General features: G+C 43.5%; 1 protein-coding gene across 2 annotated transcripts in view; it reads right to left on the minus strand.

Annotated features, from left to right (window-relative positions):
- Positions 1–21,607, minus strand: part of CTDSPL (CTD (carboxy-terminal domain, RNA polymerase II, polypeptide A) small phosphatase-like) — a 137,538-nt gene extending 115,931 nt beyond the window's left edge. The window contains exon 1 of one of the 2 annotated variants that reach the window (XM_006890596.1): positions 21,460–21,607. In XM_006890596.1, coding sequence (XP_006890658.1) covers positions 21,460–21,538 — 79 coding nt within the window. In that variant the 5' untranslated portion in view covers positions 21,539–21,607. The remainder of the gene's footprint in view (positions 1–21,459) is intronic. The other variant, XM_006890595.1, reaches the window with a different exon arrangement.
- Positions 21,608–21,649: the final 42 nt, after the last annotated feature.

The raw sequence follows: 21,649 nt of genomic DNA on the forward strand, positions 1-21,649 counted from the left end.
ACAACAAAATTTCTGTAACAAGTCAGGCTCTGAAATACCACCTTGACCATGGCCTTCCAGGTTTTGCATGTCCATATTCCAAATATAAACATCTAGTCCTGGGTACTCTCATTCACTTCCAATTCAACCAGCCTGGATTCTAAGGCCAACCAAACATTTAATTGTCTTTATCAGTATCCTAAATTCTCTGAAGCTCTACCCGGCTTTTTAAACTTTGTATCAATCCTGCCCTTCAACTAGAGAAACACACCCCAGCCATGCATTGGGTTCCCTTGAAAATTCTGAAGGACTAATTTTGTGTTCCCTGGCCAGCTCAGTGACTCATACCCCATGGAATTCTTCTCCAATAATCAATCTATTGATGCCTCTCGCCACTTGGCTCGAGGTCCCTGCTCTGCTCTTATCAAATGGTCTTACCTTCCATTTCCCAAGGAAACTGAAAAGTCATGAGCTAGGAACATTCTCAATGTCCTTCGCTCTGGTTCCAAACTTCTCCTTAGCACCAATTATTTTTCCCCTCTGTATCCAGGAAGAATGTTCCATCCACTCAAGGTTGACTTCTGGCTTGGAGTCCAGGCCTTCTTGTCTTTCTAGAGGCATAACTTAATTAATCATCCCTTCTTTCTTAAGCGTTTCAAACCCTCTATCTCTCCTGGCTGTTTCCCATCAAAGTCATCCAACAGAGGCTTTGATAAATTCAGATCTTACCAAGCTCCTGTCTTCCAGATATGGCCAAGATCTTTAGTAAGTTTTACTAGTTTTTAAAATGTATGCACCTCATGTAAACTTTTTTTTTAAGTTTTCTAATTTTATTACCTCTCATTCATACTATTTCATAGACAAACAGGTTATATTACAGAAATCTTATTTTATAAGAAAGCCAAGAAGCTACCAAGATATTTACAGGTACTATCTTCAGTGATGCTTCTTATTTTTACCTGGGATTCCAGTAAATATTCCACTCCTGCAGCTACCACAAATGCTGCAAGTCCCGGTTTGAACCCTTTCAATATTGCCCCCAGAAAAGGAAACATTGTTTGCAAATCCACCCATGTTTCTACAAACTTCATTACGGCCCCAAGGATCCCTTAACCCCTGTGCAGCCAGCTTCTTCTGGGCAGTTTCTAATGGCGTTCCTTCTATTTTCCATTGCCTGTAATCTGGAAGTTCTATTTTATGATGACCATGTTCATGTCCATGTCCATGTCCAGAGACCATGGCCGAAGGAAGAGATACCTGAAAGTAATCTAACCTCTCAGGATAGTCAAAGCACAAGCTTCGAGCAGAGCCTAGCAGGACTCAAGTAAACTTTTTAAACAAAATCATTACTAGTCAACATCCCACCATCAAAATGACTGCTGTAATAATTTTGGTGGTCCTGTCTCCAAATCACTAAGAATTAGTTTACATAAAGAAGTATAAACACTAGTTAACACAGAACTACTAGTTCACATAAAAGAGATTATACCATACAGGCTCTTCTGAGATCTGGGTTTTATTAACTAACGTTATGTTTCTAGTACTTTTCCATGTCAAAAGCTTATGGCTTGTAACTATACAATTGTGATTCACAGAAGCAGCCTTCCTGGTCGACCTTGTCTGGAAGCTCTGATGGAGTCTGTTTCGCATCATAGCAACACTCAGTCTCCACGGACAGAAGTGTCTGCACTTGACATGCACTTGCCACGGATCGAACCATGGTCTCCAGCATGTAAGGTGAGAATCCTACCACTGGACTAGCACAGACCTCCCAACGTATTCTAGTAATAGTATTATTTCTCCATCCTATGGATTGAAGCTCAATATCAAGAAAACAAAGATTCTCACCGCTGGGCCAATTGGCAGTATCAGTATGGATGGTGAAGAGATTGAGATAGTTAACAGTTTAAGTTTGCTAGGTTCCATAGTCAACACTCTTGGTAGCAGCAGCCAGGAAACCAAGAGACGAACTGCATTGGGAAAGTCAGCTGTGAGGGACCTCTCAAGAGGACTGAAGAGCAATGATGTCAGGCTGGAGACTAAGGTGAGCCTGATCTAGGCTAGTCTGCAATTACGTGCTATGTATCAGAGAGTTGGACAGTGAATAAGGATGATAGAAGGAGAATTGATGCCTTTGAGCTGTGGTGCTGGAGAAGAGTGTTGAATATACCATGGACTGCTAGGAGAACAAACAGGTTTGTCCTGGAAAGGGTGAAGCCAGAATGCTCCTTGGAGTCAAGGATTCTGAAGCTTCGTCTGAATACTTTGGGAATGTTGCAAGGAGGAACTGGTCCTTGGAGAGGGACATCATGTTTGGGAGAGTGGAGGGACGGCACAGGAGAGGAAGACCCTTGATGAGATGGATCGATTCTGTGAGTGGAGTGGTGGGAATAAGTGTGTTTGAGACGGCGAGGTTGGCACAGGATAAAACGGCGTTTAGGGCTCTTGTACATAGGGTCACTATGAGTCGCAAGCGACTCAATGGCACATAACAACAAAAACAACTATTGATTTGCTCTCCAATGACACAACCTCACTTGTAAGGATGTCTTACAGAGCACTTGCTGCCGAAGATCCCAGAATACAGCCTTCAATATGGATTGATTGCATCTCAACATCAAGCAAAAAGTCTTATGACTGGACCAACAGACAACACCTAGATAGATGGAGAAAAGGATGAAGTTGTCGATGATTTCATCTTACATGGATCCATAATCAACATTCTTAGTACTAGCAGCCAGGAAATCAGGACCACTATTGTACTGGGGAAAATCTGCAGCCAGAGAGCTCTCCAAATTATTGGGGAGCAGTGATGTCAACTTGAGGACTATGGTGCATCTGATTCAGGCCATAGCTCTCCTTAATCACTTGCCATGCATCTGAGAACTGGACAATGAAAAATGATGACAGAGGAAGAACTGATGCCTTTGAACTGTGGCATTGGAGAAGAGTACTGAACATCCACATCCCATGGACAGCCAAAAGCGCAAACAGCCCTGTCTTGGAGAAAGTGCAGCCAGAGTGCTCTTTGGAGGCAAAGATGATAAAGCCTCATCTTACATACTTCAAGCACGTTGCTAGTAAAGGGTACTTCTTGGAGAGGAACATCATTCTTAGAAAGGTGGAGGGTCAATGAAAGAGAGGAAGACCTTTAACGAGAAGGAAACAGTGACTGCAACAATGGTCTTGAGTGTGTCAGGAAGAGTGAGGATGGCACAGGATAGGACAGGGTCACTATGAGTCACACTTGACTGATGGCACCTAAAAACATCCCTTGTTATTATTTTTTATGTTGAGTATTTTTTTCCTTTGTAATATTGGATAAAGTATACACCTATTTTCGGTTTGATATGCAGTGCTCTTCTTCAACACCACAGCTCAAAGGCATAAATTCTTCTTCTGTCATCCTATTCACTGTCCAGCTCTCAGATTCATACATTGCAAATGATCAGAAAGCCCGTGACCTGAATCAGACACACCTTAGTCCTCAAACTCACTTCATCACTTGTCAATAGTTTGGCAAAGTCCCCGACTGCATACTTGCCCAGTGTAATATGTCTCCTGATTAGCTGTTCATAGGGTTGTTATAAGTTGTACTCGACTCACTGTCACCTAATAACAACATCAACAATGCTGTGTGTTTTATAAACAGTACCAAAGAGTCAGTGCTGTTTCAGTTTAAGAGCCGACCAAACAAGGCAATTCCTATAAACTTCTGAGAACCCTGTGTTTTGTTATTGTTTTAAAATTCTTTCAGAAATAATATAAAGAATGAAAAAAAACAACAACAAACCAGCATTACAAATGTCACAGATATTACAAAGATGATTCTGTTAATAGCTTTCACTATTTTGAAAATGTTGAGGAAATGGACATACTACTAGAAAAAAAATAAATCTGTCAAAATTAATATAAGCTGTAACATCAGAACAGTCTTAAATCCAGTAAAGAAATTAAACCTATACTTAATATTTTTCCACAAAGAAACTCCAGATCCCAAAAGCCTTCACTAAAATATTTAAGAAACAAGAAAGAGCAACTGCTTCCAGGGATAAAAGAAGAAAGCAGCTCCTCCAATGTGTTTTATTGAAGGCCGCATGACTTTGATACTGAAACCCCACAAAGATATTTAAAAAGAGGGAAATCACAGGCCAGTCTCTTTTGAACATGATGATAAAATCAGAGGCCCAGCTCATATAAGGCTGGTTCGCTGCCCGTGTTTGTAATTGGGAAAATTGTAAAATTTAAGAGGTCAACAAGAATCAAGATGCCAAATCTTCTACAGAGTTCCTGGACCCCAGCATTTTACCCAAGAACCACATGGAGTCTTGCACGCTGCAGGTTCAAAGTTTGTGTACTAAAGAAACAACGCTGGAGGCAGCCTAGACCTGTGGGAACCACAGCCTGAACCAAATGGAAATGCCGCCAGTTCAAAGCCCCGTGGAGGCCTCTGGGTTGAGACACCACTGGTCTTCAAACACTTTTTTCTCTTGGATTCCTTTTAAGATAACTCCTCTTGATTGTGCATGTCACACATTTCTTTGTTCTCCTTCCAATACGATTTCACTTTGCTTCGTATAAAGGGCTTCACTAAACATTTCACTTCTTTCATTCTCAAAATAAATTCCCGTGATAACAGGGGAGAATTGGCAAATCAAGCAAGCTATCGCTTTGATGACACCCAAGCTGTTTGGCTACACATTTGTAAATAGAACATTTTAAACCCACATGGACTTTTGTGGCCAGCGCTCCACACAAAGTCAAATTGGCTAAAGATCAAGCATTCACAACCTCCTCTGGGAGGTCACCTGGGAGACACATCACAGTGCTGGGGTGTGACCTGGTCCTGGCTCGAGTACCTGGCACAGCCCGAGTGAGCTCTGAGAATCACTTCAACCTACTCAGAAAAGCTTAATTACCAAGGTTTTTGGTTGTTTTTTAAATCTCTCCCTGAACACCCTCTTATTAGAAGAGGCAACAAAATTCAATAAAGACATTGTTACCAAGTGTTCTCAATTCACCTCTATGTAAAGGATGCAATTAAAAAAAAAGTGTATGTGCGTGTGTGTGTGTGTGTGTGTGTGTGTATGTATCTCCTAATACTCTGTTCGAGTACTCCAACTAAAAACACCTCACAGCCACAGAGCTGGTTTTGACTCCAAGCAGCGTGCTGACTGCCTATCTTCCTCCCTCGGGGCTGCTGGTGGACTTGAACTGCTGGAGTCACAGTCTCAATGCAAAGTACAATGTGCACAGACTACTACACCACCAGAGCTCCTTATTCTTAGGTCCAGGATTAAAACCGTGAAGTATTTAAACATACAGGTAAGTAAAGAAAATAATGTAGCAAAAACCCTGAAGATAGAACAGAAGCGCTCTCCAGTCCCCCGCCTCCCGTCTCAATCTCATTTATTTTCTCTCCAGAAACAACTACCCCCATGAATTTATCATCTCTGCGCAAGGTTTTATAATTTTACTCCCTATATATAAATAAGGGAACACTGGTGGCCTAGTGGCAAGAAGCTGGGCTGCAATTCCAAAGGCATGTGGTTCCAAAACACCAGCTGCTCCACAGTAGAAAGATGAACAATCTCCTCCCGTGTGATTTACTGCCTCTGAAAACCCACTGGAGCGTCAGCTAGGGGTCGGTTCAAACTCAACAGTACACAACAACAACATATATAAATACACATAAATGGAAACTATTTTTTGCCTATTTTCAAGCTTTCTATGTTTGTTTCTGGCTAAGGAATGCTCCCTTCTGACCAACACTGTATTTCTGGGGTGTAGCCATGTGGACAGATGGAGTATATCCATGTGGACAGATGCAGCTGTGTTCCTTATGTGGCTATGTTGCACTCAGTCGGTCTCTTACTCCTTATGACTACTCAGCCGACAGGCCCTGGACCATTCCGATGATGGCTGCCCATCAGACCAACGTGATCCACATGGTTTCCACGGGCTGACTGAGGTAACAAATGGCCAGGTCTTACTTCTATCCTTAGTCTAGAAGCGCCATTGCAAGATGCTCGGCATCGTGGCAATACACAAGCCTCGGGTAACATGAGTGGTGGCTGTGCTAAAGATACAATGACTGCAAATGGAAACACAGTCTCCTGCATGGAAGTGAGAATGTTACCACGGAGGCGTAACTGTCCACATTTCCTGCTTTTAAATGGTCCATAGTCTTTGAGAGTTTGACTACATCTCAACTTACATACTGAGGGTTTAGCTTTGTCTTCTAAGCAGACCAGCTCTTCAAAAGTGCTTCTACCAAAAGAGAATTAAGGGTGTCTCTGAGAATTGGTCTCTTTTTATTTCTTGTAGTTGTTGGGTGCCCGCAAGTTGCACAATTCTTTAAGGGAAAGTAACTCTTCTTATGGTGGTGCTTCAAAGCTGAGTCATCAACAGGGAGGTGCAGCCGTATTTTTCAACCAGAATAGATCCTCAGTGAAGAGTCAGACTTCAGCCTGGTTATGAAGCAGACAAAACTTCTTTTTTTACAATATCGTAAGATTTACAAGTTATTGGAGAACATATATACATATACATATGTGTGTGCATGTATATATATCTATGTATATATGTCTATGTACATGCATATGTCTATGTACATGTCTATGTCTATGTCTATGTATACTGTTGTTCTTAAGTGCCATCAAGTCGCAGGCGACTCATAGTGACCCTATGAAGGAGAGTCCTCAATGCCTGTGTGTCTTTCATCCTTTCTCCAGGCTCATAGGGTTTCCAGAGGCAAGCTCTTATGGAAGTGGATGCCACTCCTGCTTCCAAGCTTGTTTTAATTGGGGAGCTCCATTGTTGTTCAGTGTGTGTCACACACACACACACATACCAAACAAAAAAACACCCTCTTGTTTAAAGTTGTATAAGTGGATTCTGTGGTTTGTTATTAAGAGCTCAGGCCAAAACAATGGGATTTAAGCATCTTCAAGGGCTCCTTTGGCACCCTTCCTTTCAAATGACATCTTAAAACACCATTCTTATTTAGTGACACAACTAGAAATAGTAGATAAGTGATAAGCGTGAGACAGGCCAGTTAAGTTTGGCATATTTTAGAGGTTAAGTGTTAACTGAATTCTCAGCCTTTATTAATTTCTCTCATTCCAAGTATTTATAGTATGCAAGTTAATATGAAGGTTAGAAATGAATAGCAAGATTCAAGGTAAGAGAATTTATTATATAAGATGCAAAACAACAGGAATTATAAGAAAATGTGGCCTGTCATCTTGAGCAAGACCTAGAATTTATCCTTAAGACACAGCCTCCAGCAGAAGCATAAAAAAAAGTATCTTTTGGGAAAACATGATTACAATGTTTTAAGACATAAATCTCAAAAGGCTTCTGCTAGTCTCCACATAAAAGTTTCCTTTTAATTTTAGAGTTGGACAGGCTAGGTTTAATGCTTGTTTCTAACACTGATCCATACATATTCATTACATAGGCAAGTTACTTAATCTCTGTCATGTTCAATTTCCTTAAATGTGAAATGGGAATTAACTATCTACATGTCAAGCGTGTTGGAGGAAGAAATGAGATTTATGCTTCCTACTTGCACAGGCTGTTATTACTGCTGGGTGTGTTCAAGCCAATTTTGACTCATAGTGACTCTATATGATGGAGCAGAACTGCCCCATGGGGTTTCCCAGGCCTCCGCTGTCAAAAGAGCAAACAAATGTTTCTTGGAAGAAGTGCAGTCACAGTGTATCTAAGATAAGATGGTAATACTTTGTTTTACATACTTCTTGCTATCAGGAAGGAACCTCCCGAAGAAAGGCATCAACAGGCTTGGAAAGCAGACCATGAGCAACAGAGGGTGGTAATCGCAGCTCCAGCAGAGTTACCGAGAACAGTTCAGGCCTGGGACATGCTTTCTTCTTTGGCAGAAAGGACCACTACGAGTCACAACAGACTGGACGGTACCTCATAACAACAACATGGTAGCCTAGCTGATCATCAAGCCTTTTCTCCTACAGACTGGCTCATGGGTTTGAACTGCAGACCTTTCTGTTTGCAGCTGATCGCTAGATCATTGTGCCACCTTGTCACACTGTTGCTGTTAGGTGCAGTTAAATCCAATCCACAGCCACCTACGAGTGTGAGACTCTGCCTGGTCCTGCACTACACTCTGCATCTTTCCTGTGTGTACGCCCATGGCGGTACCCACTGTGCCAGCTCATCTCTTTGAAGGTCACTGACTTTCCACTTTTTTTAGCACATAAACCCACTGTGGTCAAGTCAGATCCAACTCACAAGGACCCTCCACTGGGTGCAGATTTTTTTTCTTATTTTTAGTGTGTGTGTGTGTGTGTGTGTATGTGTGTGTGTGTGTATACCATCAAATAGGAACTGACTGGTACAGGAGGAGATTGCCGCCCCCCCTTCTCCAGCAGAGCATCTGGTGGATTCAAACTGCACACCTCTGGGATTGCAGCGCAGCTTCTTGCCACTTGGCCACCAGAGCTCGCCTGGGTGCAGTTCTTAATGGGAGAAGACTGCTCCTATTCCTCCTCTGGAGCACTTGGCGGACTTGGATTCGTGACCATTTATCTAGCAGAACAAGAAGAAAGCGAGCAACCAGAAGATACAAAACCAGCTGGAAGTTCTCCAGCACGGAGTGCAACCTCTTACAAATCACTGTGCTTGACACTCCAGCATAGTGAGCAGATCCCAAGCAGCTGGTACGAGGGACAGTACATGTTGTTGCTGTTGCCAGGTGCTGGCGAGCTGAGGATGGTTCTGCGACCCTGTGAACAACAGAGGTGAACCCTGCCCTCGCCTGTGCCACCTTCATAATCTCTGACATACCTGAGCCCACTGCTGCAGTCTCCCTGGGTCAGTCCGTCTCATTGAGGGTCTTTCCCTCTTTTGCCGACCCTCCACCTTGCCAACCATGATGTCCCTCTCCAAGGAATAGTCTCTCCTAACAACATGCTCAAAATAGGAGGAACAAAGCTTTGCCACACGTGCCTCCAAGGAGCACTCTGGAGGCACTTTCTCCAAGACACATCTGTATGTTCTTTTTCCAGTCCATGCGATACTCAGTACCACCCTCCAGCAACACAGCTCAAAGGCATCAATTCTTCCTCTGTCATCCGTATCCACTCTCCAGCTAAGGCACATGGAGCGGAGTGACTGCAAAGACCATGGCTTGAGTCAGGTGCACCTTAGTCTTTAAACTGATATTCTTGCTCTCCAGATCTTTGGAGAGGTCCCTGACAGAACATCCCCAATGCTCTATGTCTCCTGTGTCCTGGCTGCTGGTACTAAGGGTGATACCAGGGCACAGTACATATTTAATGAATGCTTACTGAGCAAACCAATAGAGATATTAGGTTTTAAAAACCACACCAGAAAATATCTACTAAATGTTTATGCAAATTTTACTTAATCCCTCTGATAACCCCATCAGGTCTTTACTACTGTAAGGCAAGTCTCAGAGAGATTAAAGAGCTTATCGAAGTTTCACAAAATCTTTGAGTGATGGACCTGAGATTCAAACCCAAGGATTTAAACCTTATGCTGTGTTATGTTCTGCTCAGACAAAACAGGAAGGTGTCAAGAGAAGATGCTGTGGCCTAGTGGGTAATGAGTTGCACTGCCAACCCAAAGGCATGCGGTTCGAATCCACCAGTGGCTCCATAGAAGAGAGATGGTTAATCTCCTCTTGTGCAATTTACAGCCTCTGGAAACCCACCGGAAGGTCAGCTAAGAGCCAGTTTCAACTCAGAAACACAACAACGACAAGCATCCACCAATACAGGTAAAGGTATCCCAGGGAGAGGTATTCGTATAAGCCCTGCAAGCCCAGCCTCAGTAAATAGTTCATTCTGGCATGGAAGGTGGCCTGGCGTCGGACAGCGATGGGGTGCAGGCTGTTAACCAGGAGACAGTGGAGGCCCAGTTAGGAATGGCTGTAAGAAACATGTGCAAGGTCAGTGCTGTGCTTTAGAAATTTACATCCAGCAGCCGTAGGAAGGCCTGGAATGAGAGACCGCCAGAACGAGGCCAGGGCTGTAGTTGGAAAAGAATGTTGGCTTCCCTCCCAGGCTCTTCCAACTTGGATCGTTGGTCATCACGACATTATTTTCTAAGTGATGTGTTGACGGCAAAAGAGCACTGTGATCTCGGTATAAACTGGCTCGTACTTTTTGGAGGAGTCGCTAATTCTTAGAGACGTTTCACCTGCTTTACTGGTTGTGGCAGAACTCAAGCCCAGTTCTCCCGTCTGTTTCAGATGAATAAACACCAAAGACACTTCTCTGCAGACCCCCGTGGTCAGCCTGAAGGGGTCCCACAGACTCTCAAGTGAACAGTCTCCCTGCAGAGCTGGGCTCCAGCACATTACTTTCTGTTCAACCGATACAGTCTGCTCCTTTGTTCTCTTAGACCTATTAAGCAATCACTATTTTTATACCACAGTGTAATGACAGGAGACTACGCTTGAAATGCAAATGTTTATCTTGTACTTTTATATTAACTCTGTGCAAAATGATGGAGGGGGGGCACTGTCCAATGGTGATTCATTATATAAAACATAGTGAATGAGAAAGATTGTGTGAAACAATGTGAATGAATACTGTGAAGCATAATGTATATGAACTTTTTTGTAAGCAAAGCGGTATAAAGTAAAAAAAAAAAAGTGAAACAATTAAAAAAACACACAGAAAAAGAGATATAGAAGAAATGCTCAGTTGTAATTTCCAACTTCAAAGAAAAAAAAAGAGAAAAGAAAATACTAGCCTGCTAGAACAAATTCCTAAAATGAAAATGGATTAAGCTGTAGGTCTTGTCTTTCAAACCCCCCATCTCAGGGAAAAATGCAGAGTGCACCTGCCTTGTCAGGTAGTAAACTGTCTTGAGCTTTTCTTCTGCTTAAGTTGCTTAACTCAACTGCTAAACTTATGACTAACAATTTCTTTCAGAAGGAGGACAAGTACTATGCTAAGCGTAACATCATTTTGCATTATGGAGATTGATCAAAATGCAAGGCAGGAATAGTCTAGATATAGGCCCTCTCCTATATCATGAATTGGTTTATCAGAAAGGTTCAACGATAATATGATGATGAAAGTAAGATCTTTGACTCAAGATGCTAAAACAAATGAAAGCCTTTATGTAAACACAATCCCAATCCTTACCTTATTACATAACTCATGCAAAAGTTAACTAAAAATGGAACAGAGACCTAAACATAAGTCTGCCCCTGACATCCTAAAATATTTCAAGAAGAAAATCTTTGCAACATTGGGGCTAGTAAAGCATTGTTAGATATAATACTATAAACAAGCTACATATTATTTTTTTAAACTGAACTGGATTTCATAAAGATTAGAAAATGTGCCCTTTTTAAGACCCTTGGAAGAAAATAAAAAGACAAAGCACAGACTGGGATCTAAATTTGCAAAAACATGTGTTTGATAAAACATTTGTATCCAAAATATAAGAACCTTCAAAACTCAATAATTTAAAAAAAACACCACACAAACAGCCCAATTTAAATAAAGGGCTTGAACAGATAGGTTACCAAAGATCTTCAGATGGCAAATAAGCACATAAAAAAAAAATCTCAATATCATCAATTCTGTCAATCACTGAGGAAATATGAATTGCTGAAACAAACATCTGACAAGACCAAATGCCAACTAGGAGTGTTGAAGGAACTGAACTGAGAACTAAGAGGTCTGTCCCGTAGAATGTGAAATTAAGCTGCTCCTTGAAGGCAAGGATTTTGAGGCTCTGTCTCACATACTCTGGGCACGTTACCAGGAGGGAACAGTCCTTGGAGAAGAACATTATGCTTGGAAGGGTGGAGGGACACTGCGGGAGAGGAAGATCCCAGATGAGATCCTTTGACATCATGACTGGGGTACTGGGGTTAGGTGTGTTGGAGACAATGAGACTGGCTCAGGACAGGTCAGAGTTCAGAGCTACTGAGTTGCAGGCAACTTGATGGCACATAACAATAACACTGTTGATAAGGATATAAAATGGATCAGCCACCGCAGAAAAGTGTGGAAGTTTCTAATATATTTCAACCTACACAATTAAACTTACATGAGATGGATATGGTACAGTGACTGTGGCAATGGGTCAGGTGTTTCCCAGATGGTGAAGTCGTGGTCCACTGAACGGCACATAACAACAACAACAAACAAAGCAAAAACCAAGCCAACTCTTTAGAGTTGATTCTGACTCATGGCAAACCACATGATTCTGAGCAGAACTGCCCCTTAGGGCTTCTCCAGCGAAAACCATCTTTACAGAAGCTAATCACTAAACCCTTCTTCTGAGAGCTGGGAGGTGGGATTGATCCACTAACCTCTAGGTTAGCAGCCAACAGTAATAAAAAGGAGCAAACTCTGCTACAAGAAAACACCTTGCTGAATTTCAAAAGCTGTTATGCTAAGGAGAAAAAAAATACCCAAAGCAAAAGACTGTATTCTTTAGTTTCTAAGATTTTCTGGAAAAAGGCTAAATTAGAAGCAACGGAACAGACCAGTCATTGCTGGACACTGAATGTGGGGGGAGGGAGAACCGGAAAGGGACGGGAGGAATATTTGGTGGTAGTTACACGGCTGTCAAAACTCACAGAACACCGTAACTTTGGCTTCCTTCCAAAAGAGTGATTTTTAAAATGATATATAAATACACCTCAATAAAAACATTAAACTGGGGAAAAAAAAGTCAAGGACAGAAGTCAGGCCAAAGTCAGGCCAATGGCAGGGATACAGGGCACAGAAGAATTAAGGCCACTCCCAAGTGCTTATAAACTTTCAGTTACGAGCAACTTCAATGTTACATTTGTTTGATGACTGCTCTGAAGTGTTCTGTTCTAAGCAAGACAAAGATGAATGCGGTGGGCTGTTTCCTTGAAAAAGAGGAGAGGAAATATGGTTCTGACTAAAGTCTTTGAAATTAAAGTCAATGGTTTCTAACTTGAACATAAGTGCGTCAAACACTTAGGACAAATTTATGGCATGCTAAGCATAAAAGCTGGCTCCTGATCGGAATACAGAGAGAGAGATTACAGCCAGTGTCGAGTACAGTACGGCGTCTGACTGGAATGCTGACTTCTCTCTGCTACTTTATAAAGCTGTTATTTATTCCAGCCAGGTTGACAGGGTGGTACAGGATGCGCATCAGAATGTCCCAAAACATGGAAAGCTTAAAACAAAGCACTAATTTTAAAAGGTAAGAACAGCATCCGTCAAACGGTAAGCCACTTCTTTCCAGCTTTTTAAGTGCTCTATTAAGGATTTTAAAACATTTTGGCAAATACCCTTCATATAAATTATCATCACAAAGAAGCCTTTCAGTTTTGAACTTGAAGCAGCTACCCAGAATCAAAATGAGCTATTACTTAGGTGATTACATAATCTTTTGCATCCATAAAGACCACTGTTTACTAGGCCCTGCTTTCAGACAACTAACTATACCACCAGTGTTTCCAGTCTTAATCCCACAACACAAAAACATCCACTGCCTGGCCCAGGGCTACACACGGCTAGTTCCAAAGTCTTTGTCTCATTTTTTGGGGGGAATATTATTTCAGAGACATGAAGTCAACATTTCTGTTGACTTTTATTTTAAATAAACATGGCATATGCAGTTATATTAGAAATGAGAACCCCAGGAACACGTATGTTAAAGGATGGAGGCTGCCGTTGTGGGCAGACACCATCCAGCGGACTAGGACTCACGGTGACCCACTGACTGACCTTGTGCTCGTCTGTGCCATCCCCACCATCTCTGCTCGCCGGAGGCCACGGTGGCAAGCTCTCTGTCAATCCCTCCCGTGAGTTCGTTCCTCACTTTTTCTGACTCTCTTTCCCAGGATGAAGTCTTTTCCCAAGGACTGGCCTCTCCTACGTCTCACCATTCTTGCCTCTAAGCAGCGCCTTGATCGTACTTCCTCTAAGATGGATTTGTTTGTTCTTTTAGGCAGTCCATAGGCGAAAAAAAAAAAAGAATTTAAGAATTATTTTTTTCCTTAATTGAAGGAATAACTTGCTGCTGTCAAAGGGATTCTGACATGAAACCCCACATGTGTCAAGGCCCATGGGGCGCTCAGTGGCTCCTTTTCACCAGGTGTCCCAGTCTTTTCCTGAGAGGACTCTGGGAAGATCGGAATTTACAACCTTGGTTAGCAGCCAAGTTCATTAACAGTCTCCATCACCCAATGAAAAAGAATGAACTTGAGACCAATGTCTGATAAATCAAGATTTGTTACCTGGAAAATTAAGTTTCTTGGTATATTTTAGGGAGCTCTGGTGGCTTGGTGGGAAGGAGTTGTGCTGCCAACTCAAAGGCATGCGGTTCAAATCCACCAGCTGCTCTGTGCAAGAAAGGTGAGCCATTTCCTCCTGTGACATTTACCGCTTCAGAAAACCCACTGCAGGGTCAACGAGGAGTCAGATCTGACTTCATGGTACACAACAACAACACAACCCGGTATAGACTGTGCCTTCAATATGACCCAAGAATGCTTTTACTCTCTTTTTACTAACAAAGGATTGCTAGCCTTGTCATACAGCTCTGTTAAAGTAAAGGGGAAAAAAAAATTAAAAGTTTTAAATTTTCTTTATTCACCACACAAATGCACATGTATTCCCACATGTAGGAATTCCGTCCTACAATTTTCATGGATTCGTCTATTCGCTGTTTTTCAGTATGATCTGCAGTGGTACCTGGGTACCACCCACCCAGTCCTGATATCAGGTTAGATGAGTCTGTGGAGTTTTCATTTTCTTTTGCTTTAAGTCGAAAGAGATCATCACTTGAATTCTTAACAGCGGCTTCTACAAACACTGATTGTGGATCCGAGTAAAATGAAATCCTCGACTATTACAATCACTTGTTTATCATGGTGGTGTTAACTGGTTATTCCAGTTGTCAGGATTCCACCCCTGCCCCCTTTTTATGGAACTGTAATCTCTGGTGACCTAGTGGTAAGAAATTGTGCTGCAATCCCAAAGGCATGCGGTTCAAATCTATCAACTGCTCTGCAGGAGAAGGGTGGGTAATCTCCTCCTTTGTGACTGACTTCCTCTGAAAATTCGCAGGAGGGTCAGCTATGGGTCAGTTCCACCTAGAAGGTACACCACCACCACCACCACAACAACAATCTCTGTAATCTTTGATCTTCATCAGTAAATCCTTCAAGTTCTCTCACTTTCAGCAAGTAAGTTTGTATCACCCGTGTATCACAGTTGTAATGAGTCTCCAATTCTGAGGGCACATTCTTGACTTTAGTTTCTTGAATTATTTGCTCTGCATACAGATTAAATAAGAAGAAAGAGTATAACCTAACACTTTTTTTGTTCCCTGATTTTGAACCACACAGGCTTGTTCTGTTTGAATAACTGAGGCTTGGTTTATGTACCTGTCTACCACTGCAATCTTGTCGGTATTTGAAATACCGGTGCACAACTCCCAGTCTCACAAGAATCTATGGTTGATCCCAGTACAGTAAACGGACAAATGACAGAGTGCAACCTAGTATTAAATATAAAACTTTCACTCTGAGAAAGAGCCTGGTAAGACAGGCTACTGAGTGGCGGGAAAATAATTGCAAACTATGTATCTGGCAAAGGACAAATAAGTAAATAACTCCAAACTCAACAGCAAGGAAGAAACCCAAGCAATCCAATTAGAACATGGGCAAAGACCATGGAGAGACATGTCACCATGAAGACATAAAGAAGGAAAATCAACACATGGGAAGATGTCCAGCGACACCAGAACATTATCAGCTATTACAAACCAAACCCACTGCCATCAGTGAGTACCAACTCACAGGAACCTTCTACCAGGTCTCTAAGCCTCTAAATTTTGACAGGAGGGGACTGTCCACCAGGGAACAGCTGCTGGACTTGTGCTACTAAACCAAAGGCCGTGCCTCGCCGGCAGTTCAAATCCACCAGCAGCTTCGTGGGCGGAAAAGGGGCAATCTCCTTCTAAAGCCCACTAGAGGGTCAGCTATAAGTTGGTTCTGACTTGATGGCAGTTGAGTTTGAAGGTTTGTTTATTTATACACACACACACACACACACACACACACATACACATATATACACCCACATACATACATATATAAATGGATAGCTAGATAAAGCTATAAAGTGACAACATCAAATGCTATCAATAGATGAGAGAAATGGGACATTATACAATGGTTGAAGGCGCGTAAAATGCCCATCTACTTGGGAAAGCAGTCTGACAACTTATTTTAAAAGCAGCAACAACAACAAAACTCAAAATAAAACACGCAACTACTATATGATCCAGCAGCTGTACTCCTGGGCATTGATCTCCAAGAAATAAAATTTATGTCTACAAAATAGCCAGTACACCAATATTTATAGGACTTTATTCGTAACAGCCAAAACCTCAGAAACAACCCAGATATCCTTCAAAGGGTAAATGATAAAACTATGGCCTATTCACATCATGGAATCCTAATCAGCAATTAGAAAAAAACAAACCAAAGCAGCCTGGATGAATTGCGAGAGAATTATGCGATGTGAAAAATGCCCGTTTTGTAAGATCATAAACAGCTTTTTCTCCCTTGAAATGATCAAGTTCTGGGAATGGAGAACAGACTAAAGGCTTCCATGAGTTAAAGACGGGTCTAGAAACATGAGGGAAGAAGTGATGACCGTCAAAGACACGTGTGTGGTTACCAAAGGCACCTTGAGGAAATCCTGAGGCAAAAGACATTTTCTGGAACTCAACGATCAATCCCAATCTCTTTGGTTGGGCTATTATACTATAACTTTGCAGGATATTATCATGGGGGGGATGGGTAGGTGACACAAGGGATCTCTAAGGATTTCCTGCAACGGCATGTGAGTACGTAATTACCTTTCAAAAAGCTTAATTAAAAAGTTAACTGAAATCTAGTTCAAACTGTTCACATCTGCCATCTAAAATAATTACTGCTTCTAAGAGACGCCTCTGCTACAATTTTTACTTTTTTTAGTAGCCCAAAGGTTACAAGTTCATGGTTAAACTGAAGTGTCGCAAATATTTGGAAGGAGCCTTCCTGAGCCAAAGCAAACTGCCTGCAGGAATGTCATCACGGGATACGGACTGGCTTACAAAATAACTGTTTAGCTAAAGTGGATACGGTCCTCCTAATAACGCGCATTATTAGAACTGGATTGAAATTAGGGTTTCTTCGATACTCCACTAGCAAAACTCACAAAAGAAAAGAGAGAGAAGACGCAAATAATCCGAATAAGAGATGAATCAGGTAACATCACAACAGACCCAACTAAAATAAAAAAGCTAACATTAGAATACTATGAAAAACTATACTCAAACAAATATGAAAATCTAGAGGAAATGGACAAATACTTAGAAAAACACAACCTACCTAAACTGACACAAACTGAAACTGAACATCTGAACAGACCCATTACAAAAGAAGAAATTGATCATGCAATATTATTCAAAATGGTTGACTCTGGAGAACATTATGCTGAGTGAAATATCCCAGTCACAAAAGGACAAATATTACATGATGCCACTGTTGTAGAATGGGACTGTCCTTGGGGTTGGGGAGAGACTGAGTAAGATGGGTTCAATAATGTATACTGCACTGAAACAGAGGAGGGAGAGAACCGTCTAAAAGAGAGATGTAACTGGGTATTTCTGTCATCACAGGAGACTAGAGCGAGGGCTGCATGGTGGAGGGGACCTGAGGGAGTGTTTGTAAAACAATGAAAGAATCTTTTCTTTTACTTTTCCATAATTTTTGGACTCATGTACTTATAACTTGTTAGTCAAATTTGTGTCTTCTAGGTTGCAACACCCCCATGATACATCTTGAAGGATATGTACATGTACAGCCAAGCACAATCAATAAGAGTGCATCTGAATTCCAAAATCAATCTCCATAATAGTCTATGTGTTTCCTACTGCCAAAGGGGCCCTTTAGAGTAGTGAGAGATCTTCACCCTGAAACCCACAGCGTCCCTTTTCAGCAGGAAGTAGCTAAGAGAATACGCCGTCCCCTTTTCCTTATGACTCAGGGTGAAGTCTCTCTCAGGGAGGAGTGATAGGGAATGGCAAAGGATACACTGACAAAGAAGATTAATCAGAACTGGCTTTGACAAGCACTGTGGCATTTGGACAAGAACAAACTGGGAGGAGGGTAAAGAGAATAGTGCAACAATGAATGAGCGGAAGCCCAAAATCTCTGTAAATGTTTATGAAAATTAATAAAATATAATTATAGAAAAAAAGAAAAGAAATTAGGGTTTCTGCTTTTGTTTGACTGCTGTTCCAGTCCCTTAAATTCTTCCCCTCCAAACAGCTAGGGGAGATTTCTTTCTTTGAATGTCCAAAAATGTTCCATTGTCATGTGCCGAGTTGGAACTGACTCACAGCCCAGCCTCCAGCGGATTTTCAGAGGCAGGAAATCACGTAAGAGTTGAGAGCCCATCTTTCTCCCGGGGAGGAGCTGGTGAACTCACACTGTACACCTCTATGCTGGCGGAACGATTCCTCCCCACTATGCCCCCAGAGTAGTCCCACATAAAACAGAAATAAAGTAACTATTACTTCATCTACTTCGGGCGTGTTATGAAGAGGGCCCAGAAGAGAACATCAGGTTTGGAAGAGTAGAGGGTCCGTGAAGATGATGAAGAACCTTACATAATGACCACTTGTTGTGTGCAGGGTCCCTGTGTAACACAGGCACCTTGACAGCACCTAATAAACACAACAATCTTTACAGAAACAGACTGCTTTATCTTTGTCCCACGGAGCAGCTGGTGGGTTTGAACAACCCAACTTTTGGTTAGCAGCCAAAGATCTTCACCACCAAGCCAACAAACCCAACCCACACCCACTTGTGACTCATGCCGACGCTCCACTGTACTTCCCAGGCTGCACATCTTTATGGACAGAGAATGCCCACTTTTCTGCTGAAAAGCAGCTGAGGGGTCTGAACTGCTAACCTTTCAGTCTGCAGCCCCACACGTTACACACCATGCCACCAGGCTTTTTGAATGATGAAAGTAAATATAAAACCCACAGCTTCCTGTCACACAAGTACAACATCCCAGGTCCGATGTTTAAAAACAATATTATTATTATTATGCATGGTTCAAAATTATGCAATATAGATCCATGGTGCCTATCTACAGACATCAACATCTCAATCTAGAAACACTGCTGAACGTGTTTAGTGGTTTCTAAATTGGAAATTGTTCTCAAGTTTGGCTCTAAAGTTTATGCTGCACTTCACAACACCAAAACTATTGCCAATTTTTTTCAAAGTGAAAAGTTAAACTGAATGGAATTTGAACACGTGAGCAAGAAGCACCTAGCTGGACACCCCACCCCAGAGTAACAAGTGAAACATTTCAAGAACCAGTTAACAAACAGCCAATCCGACCTGGTAAACAAAGAACGGGGCTGTTAAAAATAATATAGACTGGCAGGAAAGGCAAGGTTAAGGACTTCACCAGCACACACACCATCTGTGAGCGAGCGTCTGCACGCGCTTATGACGGATTGCTTTAAAAAGTCCAAGCAGCTCTAGGAAAAAACATAGACAAGGCTCCTGCTCCTGGCCTGGGGGAGGGGAGGCAGCCGGGCTGAGGCTGGGACAGCTATTTCCCTGCTTTACGCCACACCTCTAACAAGAGGCTCTGGATTGTCTTTCTGGCAAAACATCACAGAGACTCAATCCACAGCAAGAGAGGAGCATAGGCTTCAGACCTCTCTGAGCGCACCAACCAAATCCCTCTGTGGGCACAGCTCAAGCCAGAACCCCACAGCCAGGCCAAAGAACTGATAGCCCTACAGTGGAAAGATCAGACCCCACAAGGGCCTCAGGAAGACAAGGATATCACCTGGAACATGTTCTTACAGGATTGCCTCCACCCCCTATTTGTAATCTATAGCAAAATGCCAGGGAGAGTTTGAATTCAAATTTTACATAGAAAGAAGTCTGCAGACACGCACAATGTGTACATCCTACAAAACCACAGTGGATTGACTTTCCAACTTGGGGTTACCCCTGTTGCCTCCCTGCACTTGCTTGGTGGGCTTGCCCAGTAGAGTTTGCTCAGTAGAGAGGTAACCCCCACCATCACCACTCCTCAGCAAGGGCTACGTACTCCACACCACTGGTACAGCTAGGATGGTGTTAAATGGAAAGCAGGAACTCTGCTAAAGTCATCCATGGCCACACCAGGTCTCAGGGAGGCCAGGACACTCCTGACCTGCATCCAGGTGTTTGCAAGGTGCATGGTGGAGGAAAGCTGGAGGCCGCAGGGAGAATACAGTCATATACTTTGGTCCTTAACTCAGCCAGCCAGTCCAAGCCACAGGGCTCGAGATGGGACACTGAGCACGGCACATGAGGGCTGATGGGTGGGGGGCACACCTACCAGATTCCCTTGAAGGGAAAAGAGTCTGAAATAAACAGAGGAGGGGTCAGGGCCAAAACTTGTGACAATCAAACAGCACCAGCTCAAGCTGTAGCTAGCTCTCTGAAAGGGTCCCGGGGATACTGTGAGAAGCCCCCGGGTTGGAGCTGGTTCCTCCCAGCAGGCTGGTGGCACCAAGGCAGGCAAGAGCCAAGGAAGAACTAGAGATGGCTCAGCACTGCCCCCCACCCCCTGCAACACACATACTCCAGCACTTGCACAACCAACTAGTTACACGCACTCAGGCACGTGGCCTACTGTCTCGTGCACACATACCAAAGTGTGTGCGCATGCAGCTGCCCACACAGCCTCTCAGTCAGGTGCAGACCCACACAAGGCCTTCCGGTGAGTTCAGCCAGACAAGACTGGTCCAAGAGAATGTACGCTGGTTCAGTGGGACAGACACAGAGTCACACGTACATAAACAGACAAACTGTTGGTGAGAATATACATACATGCAACTCTCCGTGGGGGCGCACGCGCACCCCCATATAGCCTTCCACAACCTCTGTTCTGTACATGTACAAAATTACACGCTGTCATGAAAACACACTCTCAAACTGTTAGGTGCGCGCACACACACCCATACAAACATGCATGCACATACAGAACATAAGTGTGCACGCGTGCACAACCTCTCAGGCACACAACACGTTCACAATCTGCTCGGTGCATAGGCAGACTTACAACCTGTCTGCGTGCACATATGCAATCTACCCGTGCACACACAAACGGGGCGCACACATTCACAACTTCTCAATCGGCGCGCGCGCACACTCACACCCAGTGTGCGGCCGCATGCACACACCATCCCGCTGTTCCAGTCGGCACAGTCTCTCCAGCAGGCGCGCCCCCGTGTCCCCTCCGGCGGGCACACCCCCACCCCCGCACCCTTTCCGCCAGGCACCCCCACGCCACGCCGCTGCACCCAGGCCCGCCGGGCGCACCGCGCGAACTCCGGCGACGGCGCAGGGTGTGCACGGCCGGGCCGCCCGCCCGCCGCGCCCTTCCTTACCTTTCTCGGAGGCTCCCGGCGCCCGGCCCTCATCCTCCTTGGGGTTGGTCACCTGGGTGATGATGGCCGGGCAGTCCATGGGTGCGTGACGCGGCGGCCGCCCGCGGGCCCGGCCCCCCGCAAGCGAGATGCGCGGGGGGGGGGCGCGGGGGGCCGGCGGGGCCGCGGGCAGGGAGGGCACAAAGTATGT

Source organism: Elephantulus edwardii, unplaced genomic scaffold, assembly GCF_000299155.1.
Source record: "Elephantulus edwardii isolate Elephantulus edwardi_28Jun2011 unplaced genomic scaffold, EleEdw1.0 scaffold00091, whole genome shotgun sequence".
NCBI lineage: Eukaryota > Metazoa > Chordata > Mammalia > Macroscelidea > Macroscelididae > Elephantulus > Elephantulus edwardii.